The sequence below is a fragment of the Caretta caretta genome, chromosome 4 (genome assembly GCF_965140235.1).
Source record: "Caretta caretta isolate rCarCar2 chromosome 4, rCarCar1.hap1, whole genome shotgun sequence".
NCBI classification, from domain to species: domain Eukaryota; kingdom Metazoa; phylum Chordata; order Testudines; family Cheloniidae; genus Caretta; species Caretta caretta.
In genome coordinates this window covers 139543079-139563416 of record NC_134209.1, presented here as the reverse complement: position 1 = coordinate 139563416, position 20338 = coordinate 139543079, and the positions used below count along the sequence as shown (strand labels likewise).

The 20338-nt window shown below is 39.1% G+C and overlaps 1 protein-coding gene across 3 annotated transcripts in view; it reads left to right on the top strand.

The window, feature by feature from the left end:
• Positions 1-20338, top strand: part of IMMT (inner membrane mitochondrial protein) — a 38370-nt gene that overhangs the window by 3092 nt on the left and 14940 nt on the right. For 2 of the 3 annotated variants that reach the window (XM_048849182.2, XM_048849184.2), the window contains exons 2-9: positions 4525-4598; positions 5425-5614; positions 8438-8561; positions 9185-9322; positions 10403-10510; positions 13522-13658; positions 17051-17154; positions 18987-19122. In XM_048849182.2, the coding sequence (XP_048705139.1) occupies positions 4525-4598; positions 5425-5614; positions 8438-8561; positions 9185-9322; positions 10403-10510; positions 13522-13658; positions 17051-17154; positions 18987-19122 (1011 nt within the window). The remainder of the gene's footprint in view (positions 1-4524; positions 4599-5424; positions 5615-8437; positions 8562-9184; positions 9323-10402; positions 10511-13521; positions 13659-17050; positions 17155-18986; positions 19123-20338) is intronic. The other variant, XM_048849185.2, reaches the window with a different exon arrangement.

Genomic DNA, 20338 nt, shown 5'->3' with positions numbered 1-20338 from the left:
TTTGTGAATTGCTCTGGGGCTTAGGTGGGAGATAGGTGTCAGGACACCTGTGGCAGCAGTGTGCATGCCTAGAGGTAGACACTTAGACACCAACAGAACTTAAACCATGAAAACTTAGAGAATAAGTGAGTTTAGGCACCTACAAGGTTCAGTCAGAGTTTTTGGATTGCAGTGGAGACTTGGGCACTGAAGTACCTTTGTGGATCTGGGCCAGCGTTTCTATGTAAATTAAACTTGTGTCTTTGAGAGTAGTATGGTGGTTAGTGTTGTCTATCACAGGGTGGGGAAATTTTTGTCCAGTTTGTCTGTCTGTCTTGTGTTCTTTTTAAAGACTTTTAAAACAAGACCTGTTTATACAATATATGGTCTTGATGGTGTAAAGTGATACACCTGTTTCCATTAATAATGGGAGGATGGATTTCAAACTTGTGGGCAGGTGTCCTTAGTACACACAACTCTACCATAAGGATTAAGTTCTGCCTTGTCTGATTTTTGTTCATTCCTTTTTATTAAATGCATCTATTTTACATTCTAGGAGCACATCCTTGTTTTATAGATGCACATGCAAAAGGAATTAAAATGCAGTACTATGCTCGTGCAGACACTTCCTTATTGTTGGCAGTCTGTTGAGACCTGAGCACTGTTGTTGCCTATAAAGCTGATTTTCTGGCACTTTTCTCAAGCTCAAAATTCACTCAGCTCCTCTTTATGAAATGTATGGCAAATAGTACTTCTATTGCAAAATGGCTCTTTTAGAAGGTGGAATGCCAAGATTAAAAAAACCAAGAAACGGGTAAGTGGAAATTAAAATGTCAGATGGAATAAGTAGCACACAGATGGCGCTTCAGTAGGAGAAGGAAGTAGAATGCTTCTACAGTGTCCTTGCCACTAGGGATCTGTGCTGTCAGCTTGACTCTTCATCAAAAGGGATTTCTGCTACCTTGGCTTCTAAACTCAGAAATAATTGCTTGTTGTTCTTTATGCAGGACATATGAAGTAATTAAATCCTCTGATACTTTCCACTATCAGTAGTTAGGTCCGTGTTCCTTGTAAGTAGTTATATTTCCAGTAATTACGCAAAAAAGAAATATTGGGATGATGCATTAGCTAGTGATTTTATGAATTGCTAAACTAGGCTTGAAATAAATGTAGGTAAAATAATTGAAATGGACAAAAGAGTATTAACACCTCTGGGTAACTCCTACCGTTCTTATCTGTAGAAGAAAAAGTGGATAGGAAATGGAAAACGACACACAGGCCACCCTGTGCTTACAAAACTTCTTAAGGTCCGCAGATGTGCCAAACTGCTAGCAACCCTCTGTGCACTGCTGCATTTTAAAAGGATGGTTACAAAGGCCTTGTATTCCCTGAGATTTTATCAAATTCTCCCTCCATTTTGCTACTGTGGAAGTGGTAGCATACTGTGGCTGCCAGCATTTTTACCACTCTGTCATCTAGAACTGCTCTGAGCAGTGATGACTGGTCTAAGCTAGTGCTTCCATTGGTGCACAAAAAGAGAAACAAGTCGTTCCCTCTCACACGATTCCTAAAAGCTGTTTCCTACGTAAATATAAGAAGTGGTGTGTGTATGTGTATGTGTGTGTGTGTGTGTATATATATATATATATAAATATAATCAAATCTTGTCACTAGTGTCTGGCCTGTCTAGAGGACGGGGTATTTGATCCATATTGAAAGGTGAAGTGGGAACAATGGTATCTGCACTCATATCAGACAAGCACATTGTGAAAGTTGGAATCTTTGGCTCCGCTGTGCTGTACCAACTGTTCATACCTAACTGGTCCTTTTTTTCCTCCTTCCACTCTCTGCGTTGTGCCTTTTTTCATTGTGCCCCCTACACCTGGCAAAAACTCTCTCTTAAGGTACCATCCTCAGTCTCCTTCTTCAAATCCTTTGTCATCCCACCTCTGTAGCCTGAGTGCCCACTGATGACCTCCACTCCTGTGTTATTCCGTCCCTGTAGTGAGACTGGGGTAAGACTCCAAAAAGAGAACTTAACAGCTTCATTTGAAATGTAATACAGCTCACGTTCTCTTAATGTTTGTCCCTCCCTTTCTTTGTCATTTATCTTAATTTGGTGTGTGTGTTTTAGGTTGTGAGCTCTTGAGGCCTGTATTGAATTTTTATTTCTGTAAAGTACCATGCAGACTTCTAGCATTATAAATATTATAAGTCAAGCCACTGGTATTCGATAGGTGGATTGGAAGAATGTCAGGTTACTGGCCTGTGTTTGGGGAAGTTGCATGGGGGTTTCAGCTCACTTCAGAAAAAGAAAGCACAGAAAGTGATAGGATCTGTGGCTTGTAAGTCAGGTAGGTGAGAATGTGGGGACAAAACTAAAGTTGGTCTGGGAAATTAACTGTAAATATCTATTCTACAGATTTCTGTCTTTATTGTACTATCCTACTAATGTTAAAGGCAGTATATTCTTACTTTTAAAAAATCATTACCTTTCTTTTACTTTTTCAAGTAGCAGTGATAAGAGAATTTTTTTCATGCTTGTACAACTCAAACATGTCTGCTGCTGTTCTCGTGTGACTTGCATTAAATCAGTTGTGCTAGACAGGAGAACAGACGTTAAGATCCATAGACCACTGAGCCAGTAACTGCTCTGGGACCCATGTTTCTGCACTCTAGGGGTTTAAGGCTCCCCCAGCATAGCCAGTGGCACTCAAAGCAGTTAAACTCTGTCAGCATGGTGTTTAGAGGGGTAATAATTCCTGATGGGCATCTGATAGATTTTATAATCCCTGTTGGGTTATCTGACTGAGTTTCCAGCATTAAAGAATTTGACCGTTGATATATAAGATATCAGTGAGGCTTACTGCATAAAACTAGTATGAAATTTGTGCACTTGCCATGAAGTTATGAATGGACAAAAGAATCTGGAATTCTAGAAAGTTAATTTTCCAAAGTCCAGTAATTTAAGAATAGTATATCTCATTAACACCAATTTTGTTTTCAACAAATTCTGCTCTGATTTCAAATTAAGCATGAGAAACTTCAGGCTGAAAGAAGTTTATGTTGGGAAACCTAGAAGAAGATCGGAAATAGGGTTTGAATGGAAACTGAATGGTAGATTCATAATAGCGACTCATAGTAGAAACAATTTTTTCAGAAGGAGTAAAAAGCAGTCCCAATTCTCTCTTGTAGTAGTGCTATGACAAGAACCATGTTCCTAAGATTAAGGAATGCAAATAGCAGAGTACAAATCTTATGTGAATAAACACATTTATTCATACTTGGTAAAGAGCCGCTAACTTTGAGTCAGAAGCAATAAAAGTTATACTTTAAAAGATTTTAATTTAAAATAAATAACAAAAAATCTTAGTTTGCATTTGCAGGGATTGACTCTAATAGGTTTTATCTGATTTCTGTATTTTGCTTTCTCATTGCCCCATTGTGAACCAAAAAAAAACCTTACTGCTGCCCACAACTGGATAGTTTTGTAAACCAGCTTTGCAAGGGTAAGAAACACGCATTTCCTGTCACTGAGCACTCCTGTTTCTGTTGGCAGTTAAAAGTTTTTTGGCTACAGTTCTGGAAAGAATAAGAAATAAGAATTCAGTGTATTGTGTTACTGCTTTAATTCTGTATACTGTTTGAATAAATATGGAAACAGGGCTAGAGGATCTGCTCTACCTTTTATTTGTTTCAAAGCATAATGTCCAAAATAGCAATTTATCTTCCTTTGTCTTTTTAACCAGCTCCTTTCGATTACAAAATTTATCTGCTGCCTAAAATGCTTAACTGTGGGAAAAGTTCTCTTTGTGGTTTGTGTATTTGTTTCCCAGGAGTCCTGTACTATTCCATCAGAAATTCATACCCCTGTCTTTTGCTAGAATCATTAGTAGGGAGAGACTTCCCCTGCTACTGGATTGGAGTGGGTTAGCCAGTCTTTTCTGTCAATCTTAATATTCAACAGAAATGGAAGCTGGACATTTTAGCATAGCTAATTCATGATGTTCACAATAGTCTTTTTGAAATCTGAACCAAGTGTCTGTTAAGACAGGAAAAAGAAAACCGTTAAATATTCCGTCAGTGTTTGTCTCTCAGTCACTGATGAATTACAGTGTATGAGCACCCCAAAGTGTAGTCCAGTTGCATGGTCTTAGCTGAATTAAATGCAAAACCTAAACAGGCAGCGTAAATGGGAAAGTAAATTTAGATTTTTTTTGTTTTGTTGAAAATTGCTTTGGTTTTAATAATGTAAAATTATGTTAGTAATGCAGGGAAGATGCTTCGAAATGACTTTTTGTTGTTGTTTACCATTTCTGAGTGGAATCTATTGTTTGGGGAAACTGCCCAATAATTAATTATGGAGAAACAGAATCTAGTATCACTGTTTTGATATCAGCTGTTCCTCTTCTATCTATTTATCAGAATATATGTAAGAGGTAGTGATTGACTATTTTGTGAATAAATGGAATTAGTTGAAATGCAGAAAATTTAAAAAATGTTTTAAATTATATGCATCACTTTATTCTTGTGTTTTCTTCTTAGAACTGCCTATGTGGTAAATATTCACTCCGTCCATTACAACTGTGCCGCAGATATGCTACATCAGGACAGTCAGGGTATGTATTGAGTTTTGTAAGTGGTATTGGTACTTTAACCTATCTGATTCATCAAGAGTGAGTTTGGTTGTCATTTTCATTTACGTGGGATTTGCAATTACACATTTGTTGCCAGTATATGTTTATGGTGTGCAGCAATGGTTTCTTGTGTGATTGCATCAGATTTCAAGCTGCCAAATGGTCATCACTTGGATGGGAAACCACCATAGAGAAAGTGGGTTGTTGCAGACAATGTTAGTTGGTGGCATTCTTGCTTCTGTGTTAGTCTGGAACCAATGCCCCAGTGTGGTACTGAGGGACTTGGTAGTGCTGAAGGAGGAGTCATGCAGATGCGATTGAAAACAGACTGAACTCTTCAGAAAATTGGCCCCATTTGCAGGTACAGAGGTTTCTTGAAAAGCTGGCCCTTAAAGTATATTCGCAGTCAGTGGAGTTAGACTCCATAGAAAGTTCCTGCCCCAAAGGTCTCTGGTTGCCCTATGACATGTTAAACCAAATTAATTGGTTGTGTTGTTCTTCATTAGTTTCTCACAAACGCTTGTCCATCCCTTGTGCTTAATATCAATATATCAGGCTTTGTGTGGCTCAGAAAGTTGCAGTAACTAGAAAAGTTTAAGTTGAAGTTATTCAACTAGTTGATATATGTATTTAGGTTTGCCGAGATATATTGGAATGGTTGTGATGAATACTTGTGGGCCTTCATTTTAAAAAGGATGGCTTTCAGATCTATAACAACAATTTGGTGTTCCTCCCCGAGATTGTTAGTTTGCTATCCTACTGGTTTGACGTACATAAAAGCTTTCTCAGCCTTATTTCTTTTTTCTAGTGTTTCTGCAGGCAAAATTATTGGGGCAAGTGTCTTGTTTGTTGGCGGAGGAGTTGGTGGAACTGTTCTGTATGCTAATTATGATCCACGTTTCCGAGAGAACGTAGAGAAGACCCTCCCATACTCGGATAAACTCTTTGAAATGGCACTTGGTCCTGCCCCTTATAATGTGCCAATGCCAAAAAAACCGGTAAGTTTTCACGTAAATTTTTTTTATAAAGGAAACTTTTGCTCTGTTTCTCAAATTCTAAATACTTTTGATTCAATATACATAAGAGGCCAGAACTGTGAATTCAGCATGACTGTAATTAGAAAGTCAGTATGTATTTCTGCTTTTTTTAAAGAAAGAGAGAGATTTAATAGATACACAATAAAAATCCTTTCATATTTCAGACATTGTGTGATGCTGACTTACCAATTACCTTTTGACTGACTTCACCTGCTGTGTTCTGTTGTCCTTGTGCACTGCTTCCTTTTGGTTTTAATATGGTTTCACAGTCTCAAATGGATTGTGATTCATGGATTGTAAAATCTTGCCATTTTTACTTATTTGAGTGGAGAGGTCTAAAATGGATAGGTATTATGTTTGGTCATTAATGACCTGGAAAAGGGGGAAATGGCACACTGTTGAAATTTGCATCTCATATTATGTTGGAAGGAATAGTACTGTATAGGGATGTAGTGAGGTGAAGAAATATGAGCAGGAAATACATTTGTCCAGGCTGAATCACTTTAAGGTCATGCATCTTGGGGAACAGATAAACTTTTTGAAATCTTTAAAGTTAAGAGTGATAGACAACACCATGTTGGATGTTGTATTGCAATAAAGGTCATATTGGAAAAGGTCATTGGCATCATGTTGCAGACGGCAGGAGAGACCCTTTCTGCGATCCTGATCTGGGAAGGTGCTGAGTTCCCTTAGTTCCTATTGACTTTAAAGAAATTAACTTTAGAAATTTCACGTTTACTTTATCAGAAAGAAAAGGCCTCCTGGCCAGGCATAGATGATGAAAAGCGTTCCTGGCCACTGCTGCTATCTGAGCTTTCAGAAGCAGGTGAGGATCCAGAAAGACCCCAGGGTTGCAGACCTAAGTTGTGTGTGGGGGTGTTAAACTAGCATATTCTCTGAATGGAACAGGACAATATAACTTACCCCAGTTGTTTTAGTTGGTTCCCCATCTTAGCTAATGTTGTTTCTTATCGGAGTTGAGTCTCAGCCGATTTGTCCTTATTCAAGCCCTCTATCCCAGCCAGACGCTAGCTAAACCTATTAACTGCTTTGTGCACATTTGATGAAATGGAGACAACAAAGCTGGTGTCATCTGCCTAATAAAGGCATTGTAGCCTAAATTGCCTTATCTGCTCTAGTGATCTGTCTTACCCACTGGACAGGAGAGGCTTGGGGGTGAAAGAATAGGCAGCCCCCTACCAGAGTGAACCTTTGGGCTAGATGCACATTCAGTCAATATTAACTTCTGGGTCCTGTCAGAGAGAAATCAGTAGAACCATTCAAATTTGATTCATCTATTCCTGTCAGTCTGTAGCCATGTCAATTACATATTGTGGTCAATGGCATCAAAAGCATCTGATAGAATAATCATGACTGCTTGACTTTAACATCTGTTATCCATTGTCACAAGGTCATCTACCAATGAACCAAGTGTGTTTTTTCCCACTATATTCTGAAGGTCTGAAAGTGGATTGCCTAGGATCTAGGAAATCTGAGACTCCAGGAGTTTCCATAGTTTTTTCACCATCACCACCACTCTTGTAGCCTACCCAGAAAAGGGACTGGGTGATGATTAGTGAGATCTTAATGTCAGATGATGGTTTCTTGAGCAAGGGTTTGATGTAAACTTTGTTGATGCCTGCCCTCACTAAGAGAGTGACAGTTTCTACCAGTACAGACCCAGTGTCTCCTTTCTAGATTTTTATTGTGCAACAAGGACAGGAGTCAAGTTTGGTAGTAATAGCCAAAAGTTCCCTAAATACATCCAGAACATCAATGAATGATGCTGACCAAAAATCAGAGAGCGTGTCCTGTTTCTCTGTCACCCCTCTTCTGCCAGGAGATATGTTTCCCTGAAGATAGTTTGCTCTGAATCAGGGTGATAAAAGTAAATTGAAAATTCCTCCAAGCGAGGACCTTTGACTCTGTTTCCAAGTGGACATAGTCTGGATTTACCCGGAAGAAAAATGTAAAAGAACTCCCTATTTATAGCTTGGCAGAGTGACAGCTAAGGGAGGACACAGTCTACAAGCATATAAAGACTATAAGTGCCAATAAGGGAGAGGACTTGTTCAATATGGTATGAGGATGTGTTGGTAGTGGCTAATGAATATCAGAAAGAAACATTGTCCGTGAGGTCTTATAGACTATGTAGTTGTCTCCGTTGGGAAGTAGTGGAAACCCAGTCTCCAAAGCTGCATGTGAGCCATTTGGTGAGTGTGTGAATAGTGTATCTGGAGTCTGTACACAATCTGTATTAATACAGTTAATTGCTTTGTAGAGCTCTTTGGGGTACCTTGAATGTTATGGGTTGGTACTTGATAAAGACAATCTGTTCAAATTCTTACATTTGTCAAACTTTATTCATATTTAAATTACACAAATTAATGAATTCATTTTGAAAGAACTGAAAATTGTGAAGGCTGTTTTCAAATTAAAAATTGGGTGTGAAATTCTAAATTTACCATGGAAAATATGAAACTGATAGCAAAGGGTCTTGTATGGTCAAGTCTCTGATCTTGAAAATTGCTAATGCAAATGCCATTTTACATTCTAATAGCATTTTGGGGTTATTCAGGTAATCTGATCTGCTACTGCCTGGTGGGTGGAATTATTATTTTGAGGTGCTAGCAATGTGCATGGTGTTGTACAGTATATAAAAACAGAGGTCCTGTGCTGAAATGTTTATAATCTAATAGAACTGTGACTCTTTGAATATTCATTGTATGACTGATAGTATGTGGTGATTTAAAAATATATATATATATATATATGATTTTCAAGATACAACCTGGTCCACTAAAAATCTCCTCTGTAGAAGAGTTAATGAAAGACTCCAAACATCCCAGTACCAGACCACAGAAGAGTAAGACAGAAGCTCCTTCAACGTTAGTGGAAGAAAAAGGAGGTAACTTTCCAGAATGGTGTAAAATTTAGTGTGGGGAGAGGAACAAAAGGGTTATTTTTGGTACACTTTTCATTGTCTTATTACATTATAAAACTATTTGAAGACTGGTGTTATGTAATCATTGGTAAGATATTTGCTCTAGGAGATAATGGTCTTTTCTATTTCAGTGGTGGGGTGCTTTCTGATTGCATTCTGGTTACTTTTCAGCAGGCTAATGTAAACTGCAGTGACTAGATTTTTTTTTTAATGCAGCTGAAGACTTGAATTAACTGGACTGTGAGACTTGTACACAGGATTCAATAAGAATATCTTGGATACTTGTCTCGTAGGTCTTCTGAGTTTCTGATAACTGCAAGGGACTTAATGTGGGCAAACTGCCAAGTCACAGTTTGTAGAAGTTGGGAGTGTCCTGTCCTTCAGCCCTACCTTCAGTTAAATTCTGGGTGGGAAGCAGTGTCTGGTTGTTGGTCACTTATGATCTTTGCCTTGTGGGAGAAGGTGGCTTATTCACACTCTATACGTGGCATGTTCTTTCTCGCCAACATAAACAACATTCAGGTGTCTATACTATGTTATACACAGAAATTATACAAATAGTACTGTATATTTTTATTTATTTACAGCAAGCTCAGAAGTAGCTCAAATAATTTCTGCAACAGGTGAAGCTTTGTCAATACCAGCTCCAGGCATGCAGGATGACAAAGGTGAGAAAGATCACGTACAAGGACACCATGAAGGGAAACACAAACCTGCTGTATCAGGTGCTTAAATGACTTATTAATCAGATCTAATGACTCAATCCTTTATGCCTTCTGGATGCAGATCTCTTACCAACTTGTGAATGTCCTGCATGCAAAGGGACTGCAGGATTGGGCCATATTAGACCCTAGATAATGTGAAAAGATTTCTGCTTGGTTAGTGCGGAAAATCAGAACTGTATACATCCCACTCAACCTCCGATCTGGTGATTTCTTGGCCAGAGTTCAGGAAAGCTATGTATCCAGGGCCTTAGCGAAGAAGCATCAATCACGAAACTTTAAAACACACTGTATCAAACCGATCAGAAGAACTATAGCTTCTTTGCAATAATAGCGTTTTTTTCTAAATAAGATTTTTATTGGGATTGTATTTAACAGGTCTCAGAGTCAATATGCCAACGGTAAACAAACACTTCAGAGTTAGCATGAGCATTAAGAGGCAACTTGGTCTTGTGGTTACAGCATAGGGCTGGGAGTCAGGAGATCTGGATTCTCATCTCCGCTCTTCCACAGACTTCCTGTACAAAAACCATTTAGGCCATAACTTTTCAATTGTCCATTTACTGTGTGTTTTAGGGACAGGGAAAAATAGTGCAGAGTGAACGGTCCTAAACAGTGGGAGAATTAAACTCTGCTGATTGAAATTATATCATCCCATCTTTCTATAGCCTCCCTCCTAACCTTTCACTGCTTTGGCCGAACTTCCCAGCCATGCTAACAAAGCAATGGAAATGGAAAGCAATGGTTATTCAGCATATGACAGTCTATGTTTAGTTTCCCAGCTGTGTTTTAGCATTGCTTTCCATCTCAATTTTTTGTTCAGTTTATCCTTTTCAACTGGCAGAAATGTAGGGATAAGTCTGAGTATGTGTGTCTGTGCAGTTATCTTTGACTGCAAGGAGAGCTCGGGCTAAACTTCACAACTCTGGAAATACAAGGTTTGAGGAGGTTGCTGGATGATGGTAGTGATGCTGCCAATACAAATTAGACTCAAAAGGAAATGGTCCCTCCACGATAAGTAACCCTGGTACTAATTTTGGTTTTTCATTAGCCTTGTTTTTCCCTCTTCATCTCTGTGCCTAGGTGAGGAATGTGTGGGTGGAGACTCCCCTGCCATAAAAGAACGGCCACCAGAGGAAGTTGCAGCCCGTCTTGCACAGCAAGACAAAGAGGAACAAGAGAAGATTTCATGTATGTAAATTAAGATATAATTTGGTTGTCATAGATAGGAATTCATGCTGTTGTAAATATACAATATAGCCATATGTATATATGGTAGTGTACAAATGATAATTTATGAAGCAGCTACAGTGTTTCTTTATACAAGACTGCTTCCATAGTCTTTCCATTCCCTTTTTGTCTGGTTCCTCTGCCTGTCTTATGTTAGTAAGAATAAGTGGCATTCTTATTGTAGCAGACTTAGCAGTGCAGGGCAGCATGAACCATGCTGGGATTTGTGTTGGGTCACTGGGAAAGAATGACTAGAGATCTGTGTTGGAGAGCAGACTGCTTCAGAGGGGAAAAGTCCATTACAATGGATCTTACTCAGTGCTTAATTTGTGTTAGGGCTTGTGAGAACCTTTGTGCTTGCCCTTGATGCAGCATAGTCCACATACACCATCTTCCTTTCCAAATGCAAACAGACATCATACCAAAAGGACTGAAGGTAAAAAAATCCATTACAATCTACATACCACATAGATTATGCTGAGAGATTGTGCCACACACTCTCAAAGAAACTGTGGAACCACCTGATCAACCTCCTATACAGCAAACAGGGAAAGATTAAGAATGAGCTCTCAAAACTGGATACTCTCATAAAAAATCAACCTTCCACACAAACTTACTCATCTCTGGACTTTACAAAAACTAGACAAGCCATTTACAACACACACTTTGCTTCTCTACAAAGGAAAAAGAACACTAAACTGTCTAAACTACTATATGCCACAAGGGGCCACAACAGTGGTTCCCTTAACCCACCCAACAATATTATTAATCTATCCAGCTATACTCGTAGCCCGGCAGAAGAATCTGTCCTATCTTGAGGCCTCTCCTTCTGCCTCTCCACCCACGCAAACATGATACAGTTCTGTGGTGACCTAGAATCCTACTTTTGATGTCTCTGACTCAAAGAATATTTCCAACACACCTCTGAACAGCACACTAACCCACAGAAACCTTCCTACCAACACTACAAAAAGAAGGATTCTGCGTGGACTCCTCCTGAAGGTCGAAACAACAGACTGGACTTCTACATAGAGTGCTTCTGCCAACGTGCATGGACTGAAATTGTGGAAAAGCATCATCATTTGACCCATAACCTCAGCTGTGCAGAACACAGTGCTATCTACAGCCTCAGGAATTACTCTGACGTCATAAAAAAAAAAAGAGTACTTGTGGCACCTTAGAGACTAACCAATTTATTTGAGCATAAGCTTTCGTGAGCTACGGCTCACTTCATCGGATGCATACTGTGAACTGGCTGCTGAGTACTTGAGGCAGGTCCTAAAAGGATTTTAGTGATGAAATCACTTCATCATGCATCCGATGAAGTGAGCTGTAGCTCAACCAATTTATTTGAGCATAAGCTTTTGTGAGCTACAGCTCACTTCATCGGATGCATGATGAAGTGATTTCATCACTAAAATCCTTTTAGGACCTGCCTCAAGTACTCAGCAGCCAGTTCACAGTATGCATCCGATGAAGTGAGCCGTAGCTCACGAAAGCTTATGCTCAAATAAATTGGTTAGTCTCTAAGGTGCCACAAGTACTCCTTTTCTTTTTGCGAATACAGACTAACACGACTGTTACTCTGAAATCTGACATCATAATAAAAAAGGCTGACACAGGAGTTGCCGTCGTCGTCATGAATAGGTCAGAATATGAACAAGAGAATGCTAGGCAGCTCTGTAACACCACATTCTACAGGCCATTACCCTCTGATTCCACTGAGGGTTACCAAAAGAAACTACACCATCTGCACAAGAAACTCCCTGACAAAGCACAGGAACAAATCTGCACAGACACACCGCTAGAACCCTGACATGGGATATTCTATCTGCTACCCAAGATTCATAAACCTGGAAATCCTGGATGCTCCATCATCTCAGGCACTGGCACCCTGACAGCAGGATTGTCTGGCTATGTAGACTCTCTCCTCAGGCCCTACGCTACCAGCACTCCCAGCTACCTTCGAGACACCACTGAGTTCCTGAGGAAACTTCAATCCCTTGATCTTCCAGAAAACACCATCGTAGCCACATTGGTGTAGAGGGCTTCTACATCCATAATCTTCACAAAGATGGACTACAAGCTGTCAGGAACAGTATCCCTAATAATGTCACGGCAAACTTGGTGGTTGAACTTTGTGACTTTGTTCTCACTCACAACTATTTCACATTTGAGGACAATATATACCTTCAAGTCAATGGCACTGCTACGGGTACCCGCATGGCCCCAGCATTTTTATGGCTGACTTAGAGGACGAGAGCTGAGGAAGCGTTGTTCTAACACCCCTACTCTACTTGCGCTACGTTGATGACATCATCATCTGGACCCATGGAAAAGAAGCCTTTGAGGAATTCCACCAGGATTTCAACAATTTCCATCCCACTATCAACCTCAGCCTGGACCAGTCCACACAAGAGATCCACTTCCTGGACACTACAGTGCTAATAAGCGATGGTCACATAAACACCACCCTGTACTGGAAACCTACTGACTGCTATACTTCCCTACATGCCTCCAGCTTCCATCCAGGACACACCACACGATCCAGTGGGCCATCCTGATTATCACTACAAAAGTTTTTTTTCTCCTGCTGATAATAGTCCACCTTAATTGATTTGTCTCGTTAGAGTTGGTATGGCAACCCCCATCTTTTCATGGTGTGTGTGTGTGTGTGTGTGTATCTTCCTACTGCATGGAGTGGAAAATACATCTGATGAAGTGGGTTTTAGCCCATGAAAGCTTACGCCCAAATAAATTTGTTAGTCTCTAAGGTGCCACAAGTTCTTTTTTTGATAATTTTAAGGAATTCTCAGTAATCCTTTTGGGTGGTGAAAAGTAATATCATGGGGCCAATTGAGGAAATGTTGTGGGGGACATGAGTGTTACCCATATGTATGCAAATGTTTTTTTTTTTTTAAGGTAAGGGTGATGGAGGAAATTATCTGTGTTTTAACTGTTTATTTCTCCAGCTCTTGCAGCAGCTTTGGAAGGAGCCCTAAGCAGTACTGCTCGAGTAACCCTTCAGGCAATTACTGCCCAGGAAGCTGCAGTGCAGGCTGTTAATACTCATGCTCAGATATTGAAGGAGGCTATGGATAATTCTGAGGTAAACTGAATAAAATGCTGATGCAGCTCTTTGTCTACTGAAATATCTAGAAATGTTTATCATACAATCGAAGATAATATCAGATAATTGATTTTTCTCCTGGGGGTTTGAACATGTAATGGCACTTTTGTTCCTCAGTTTCCCTGTCTGTGAAATAGGGATAGTTCTTATTTGCCTGCTCAATTTGGGTATTCAGAGAGTTAACATTTAATATACATGAAGTGTGTAGGAAATGAATATACTAAATATTGTGGTAAGGGCATCAAACTGCCCTATAACTCCATTTTAGATCACTTTGTTAAAACCATTACTATTGCTAAAATAGTTCCAGTCGGAGAACACTTCAGCCTCCCTGGACACTCAGTTACAGTGGATTTCTCTCTCTTGCTACAGAAGTTCATTTGTTAGTGTCTGGTAGTGAATATGGAATGTGTCATCATGGAGTCTCACATCAGTGTCAATGTATGAGGATTCAGCAAACACTATAAATGAACAAGTATATGGCAGATCAGTCTGAAGTGAGAAGCGCAGACACAATTGCATGTGGGACAGAAAAAATTGTCCGTGACCACTGCAAGCTATTGTATCCTTGCTTTGTGCTGTTCATATTTTTCTCATAAGTTGCTGATACCTCTTGCTTCAAAGTGGTTAACAGCAGCATGACAAATGTGCTGCCACCTTGCTCTGTCATGGGATGTTGCTTCCCAGTTACTGGGATCACCCGGACATGTTTTCAAGCTTGACTTCAGTGTATCTTTATACCATTTGTACTGATCAACATGAGAGTGGGTGCCTTACATTGACTGACCATAATATATGGCCTTGGGTGTTCTTGGGTTGGCCATACAAACGAGCGGCCCAGGCCAATGCAGTTGAGTTGTTATGACATCCAACAACGATTAAGGAGTTTGGTTTAGGAATCTTGTGCCATTATGTGACCCAGCAAAGAGACTGAAGACAGCGCATATGGAACTGATCAAGTTTCCTGGTATGGTGGTGATCCCATATAGAAGTGTTATCACCACTGCCTCATAAACATATCTTAGCGCTTATTTGTATGCCTGTAGTGTTCCATAGGCAGTGTGACAACATTGCCAATGCAAAGCTTGCCTTAGCTATTTGATGGGTAATCTCATAGTTAGTTGTGGCACTGTTTGACAGCATGCTCCCTAGGTAACAAAACTTCTCCATGGACCTGAGCATTGTACACATCCCCTGGCACAAGTTGGTATAGTACTGCAGTTTTCTTTCAGCTAACTGTGAAACCAAAGCAGTTAACTACATGAGCGAAGTGATCATTTATAAATCGACTATTACTAATCAAGTGAGCAACTAGTGCAGTCATTGGCGCACACGAGCTCTTTAAGTAAATCTGCCACTTTTATGCAAGCATGGAAGCATTAAACAACTTTCCATCGGTGTGGAAATGAATAAATAATCCTCTGTCAGTGTTATGAAATGCATCCATAAGCATAGCTGAAAAAAGGATGGAAAAGAGTGTGGGAGCCATCATGAACCTGGTTTGGTGCCACTGGAAAGGAGTCTGATATCTTGCCATTTTCCCCCACTCTGGCCATCATCCCATTGTGCACAAAATGACAAAAACAAACTTTGAATAGCATCTAGAGATGAATAAAAGTTTCCAAAGTCTTTCATGATTTACAGAATTAAAAGCCGTGGCTAAGTTGATGGACACCATATAAAGGTCATGGTTTTTTTCCCGTCACTTTTCCTGAAGTTGATGGGCTGTGAAGATGATGTCTGCAGTGCCCTGTCCAGCCCAAAATCCACATTGAGAGTCAGGGAGGAGATTTCCATAAGATAGGGGTTAAATCTGTTCAGTATAACCCATGGAAGGCTTTTCCCAGCAACAGAAGGTAGAAAAATGACATGGTGACTATCAGTTTGCCTTATCACCTTCGTAAGGGTGAATGATATTGGCATACTTGAAATCCTGTAGCACTGACTCTTGCTCTCAGATAGTGGGGAAGAATCTTGAAAGACACCTTGCAATAGGATAGCCAGCCTGCTTGTAGATCTGTGCTGGAATGGCACCTGGTCTGGGTGCTTTCCCTTGTGACCGCTGCTTGACTGCTGTTAGGGTCTCATATCAGGTTGGGGCTAGTACAAGATCTTATTTTAAAGAGCGCTGTTGAATAGTATTAATTGCTTTCTCAGAAATGTTGGAAGGGCAGTTGAGTATCAACTATTTGAAACTGAACTGTTTGTTCATCGAGCAAGAATTTCTTTTTTTTTGGTCAGTTGAACGAATTGCTGTCCAGCATGCATTATCACGTTGCATCTGAGGCCATACGCAGCACAAAGGCCAGCAAAACAGCTTTGGGGTGTCTTTGTGGTCTGCTGTCCATGGTAACTCCATGGCTTTATTTTTCTGACCACTGGTTTTTTATTTGCCAAAGTCTGGTATGAGCCACCTTCCTAGCTGCTGAATCCTTATCCTTAATGTAGACTCGATGTGTAGCATGCAGTGAGTGTTCTGGGGTCATTCTCATCAAACCAGTCCTGGTTCCTCTTAACCAAGCCAAAAACTTCAGCAGCCATGTTATATGTTGTACGGTATCTCAAAAATGTTTCCAGGCTGTGTCTACATCCACTAAGATGTCTGTGGCTAAGGAATGTACATTAGCTATGCCAACATACAGTCCCAGTGTGTTTTAATTTAGCATTTCTAGATTTTATTTTCAGCAGAGGGCTGTTACTTTCAGCCATGTTCTAGGCCAGAAGGTGTTCAAGTGGCTAATTAGCTTTAGAGAGGCATATCCATAGCTAATAAGGACTGGGCTTGAGAGGTCTCCTATGTGGAAAGTCTGAAATGGTGATACCACTTTTCACATTGGGGAATTTGGCAGTCAATGCTACTGGATTGATAGGAACTGTATGAAAAATATATTCATCTGTTTTAAAATGAAAGGAACATGATTATATAGATTAAACTGAATCTAGAGCTTGAATTTTAAAAGATTATTTTTAAAACACAAGAACTAGTATTCTATTTACTTGTATTACATTTTTAAAGATCAGCAAATATTTCCCAGTAGTGTCCAACCCAAAGACTCCTACATTTCTCTATTTCAGGAGGATCAATGTGAAATTGACTAGTTTATTTTCACTGTTTAGTCAGAACAAAGTGCATAAAGTAAACAGCATAAATTCTGACAAAATTAGATTTTAAAAACTTTCAGTTGTTAGTATTAGTAACAAAGGTAATTGTTTTTAAATGACTTAAGTTAATTTTTAAAAGGGCATATTTCAAGTTAATTGCAAATTAGTTAGGAACCTTCAAGTTTGTGCAGCTGTTTTGAATTTCCATTCCTGCTGATAATTTTGTTAGTGGTTATAACTTGCCTAATTAGAAAGCTTGTGCTTTCTAGACTTCAGGAGAGAGAAAATCTGCTCAGTGGCGGACCTTGGAGGAAGCATTGAAAGATCGCAGGAAGGCTGTGGATGAAGCTGCTGATGCCCTTCTGAAAGCCAAGTAAGTTGTTCTGAGCATTTCATAGTGTTGATTACATATTGCCAGTGTCCAATTTGGCAGAAATTCTAGAAACGACACACAGTAAACTGTATTTGTGTAAATTAGATTGACTTGTTCATAACTAGATTATACCTAGGCCAGCACTAAAGAATTTAACCCAAGCATACTCTTGATGTAAGAGTGCTTAGCATGTGCTTCTCAGGTGTCTCTGGATTTGGTATTTTGCAGAAGATTGATATAATAGAGAATCTGAAACAGTAAAATCTTAAATATTTTCATTGTTTCCTTTCCTTTTTCTAATAAAACAATGAATGAATCTGATCACTCTTGAAGCTTAGATACTGTGGCAGTGAGACCAAACAACCCAAATCTGGTCTGAACTATTAATTAGAAGAGACAGTGGACCAAAAAAAAAAGATTATATTATATCTGTAATATCTTGTGCAGATAAAATCTTGGATAAACTTAAACAGTATTAGCAAACGTATTGCAGATATTTCACAGCTGGCCTCTGTATGTACAGGGATCAATAATACCATTAGGTATCATCAGTTGTAATGGCCAAAACTTTAAAACCTGGTTATATAAAGTTAGACTCCTTAGGATTGTGCAGTAATTACATTAGAAACTTAAAAATAAGACGCATATCCTTGCTTTTTAGATCATAATCCTTTTTCAGCACATAATCCTAAAGTTTTGTATAACTACTTCTAACTCTTCGTTATGAGTTTTTAATTTATGCAGGCTCCTGAAGAATAGTGATTTCAATGGTATTAAAGGGCCTGTGTATGTGGAAGTAGGACACACCTAAAATTTGGTTATCTTGGAAAGATTCTTTCTGGGGAGATGCGAAAAATAAAACCTGAAAGCATGTGGGAAGAACTCAGGAAAGCCCATCAGTAAAACTCCCCCAGAAAGCTAGTAAATGATAAAAATGCTCCTAATAGCCACTGACTGTGTGTAAACTTTTTTCAACAAAAAAAATCCTTTTTAAATTCAAAATGATTGGAGTGTTGAATGCTGCTCTTCCCCTCCCCTTACTGTTAGGAATAGTCAAACAGGTATCACTAGAGCCAATATTTTTAAAGAACACTTAAGATAATTTAGCTATAATAAAAATCTGACTGGCTGCTGTTCGTTTACTTTTTGCTCTATTGCTTGTATTCATTTAGGGCCTGCTTCATAGTCCCTTGAAGCAATGGGAGTCTTTCCCATTCGTTTCAATGGGCTTTGGATCAGGAACATAGTGCTGTTGTCTTGAGTTTCCAATTATGCAAGGGGAGAACTTAAATTAAAAAAAAAAAAGTCACAAAAACATTTCTATTAATGTTTGAGTTTATAAAGGTCTCTCCATTTCCTTTTCATCACACCCTCCAAAAAACTTGGGCCAAAAGTTATACAGCCAATTCACTTCTAAAAATGTAAGCATTTCTGTAGTACTAAACTTTGCATTAGCTAGAAGTGGCTCAGTTTTCAAATATCAGGTGTGTTTGATTTGGCAGAGTACATCCAACCCAGTTCCCTGCATGTAACAATGTACAAATGTACAATTGCATATACAATTTAAGAATATAAAACTAAATGAGCTTCCAAAATAAATCTGTCTCCTCACAACCCAACCTGTTGGGCAAAAAGTTTTATGAAGGAAAATTTCACACTAAATACAATCATAATTTCAAATCTGTTTAAAACATTGAACCCTCTAGCAGCTCTGTTTAGAGTTTAAAGTTCTCCTTTAGTTAGTTTGTTAGGTCATCTGATCAATCTCCCTGCCAGTGCAGATAAGAAGGGAACTTCTGTATATGCTAATTAGTAGTTTCGGCCTTTTTCAGAGAAAAATTAGAGAAAATGAAGGGTGTGATTGATGATGCCAAGAAGTCTCAGATCGCTGGAACCAAATCTCACATACTTGCAGCAGAAGAGAATCTTCATCATATGATAATTGACCTGGACAATGAAGTAAAAAAGGTAACGATTCCCAAGTCTGTTCTAACAAATCATCATTTGCATAATGGGCAATTGCCAGCATGTGCAGAAACTCCTGCAATAGCTTAAAAATACTGAGTATAAATTCAGAACCATTCAGCTATAATTCGAGCTTTTGAGCTGACCTGTCACAATGAACAATTTATCACAAGATCCTGGTGGGTGGGGAAAAGGTGGCTCAATTACTTGATCTGTTTTAGTGGGTGAATGGTTTCTTTAGTTTGATGGAAGTTGGGTAAGTTGTAGCTTTTGATCATGGTGCTAGTTATAAATCAATCAAAATGGATAAATAGACACTTGACGTATTCAGGTACTGTTGTTTTTCACGATACTCTGGAGTTGCTTTTTTTGTTTTCCCTCTTCAGGAAAAAAAAATAAATAATATTATAGGTGAATTAGAGGGTTGTGATATTCTTTAACCTTCATGAGAAATTCATATTTCTTTGAAAGATAGGAAAGGAGAGACACCATGGTCCAGTGGTTAGAACACAGAACTAGCAGCAACCATCTGTTTTGCCAGTGATTTTCTGTGTAGCCTCAGGCAAATCACTTTACTTCTCTTTCTCAGCTTTCTTATTTGTAAAGTGACGATAAAACTTACCTGCCTTGCAGGGTTCTTATGACTTATAAAGCTGCTTTTATTGAAATGTGCCTTTTCTTTTGCCTTGATGTATTGATAGGAACATCAGCACACCGATCTAAACCAGAACAGCTCTAGGGTCAATCTTGGCTATAAACAATACAATAGGATTGTCTCAGAACTGGCTGACTTAGAGCATAGATATGACCTTAACTGTGTTCCATCAGTGCTAAACCCTTGGATGTGTTCAGGGACTTAGCTTTGATGTAGAACACTCTTAGGGTATGTCCACACTGCCAATTAAAAATCTGCAGCACCGAGTCTCAGAGCCTGGGTCAGCTGGCTCGGGCTGTGAGGCTAAAAATAGCAGTGTAGATGCTTGGGCAGGAGAGTGGAATCTTAGAGCTGAAGCTCCAGCCTGAATCCAAATGTTTACACTGTAATCATATAGCCCTGAGCCTGAGTCAACTGACCTGTGCCAGTCATGGCTGTGCCATGGGTCACACTGTTAAACAATAGAGTACCAATTGAAATTTATAAAATATTTTTGGGTGGTTTTTTACATTTTCAATTATGAAGTATACAGTGCTCACTTTATATTATTTTTGATTAAATATT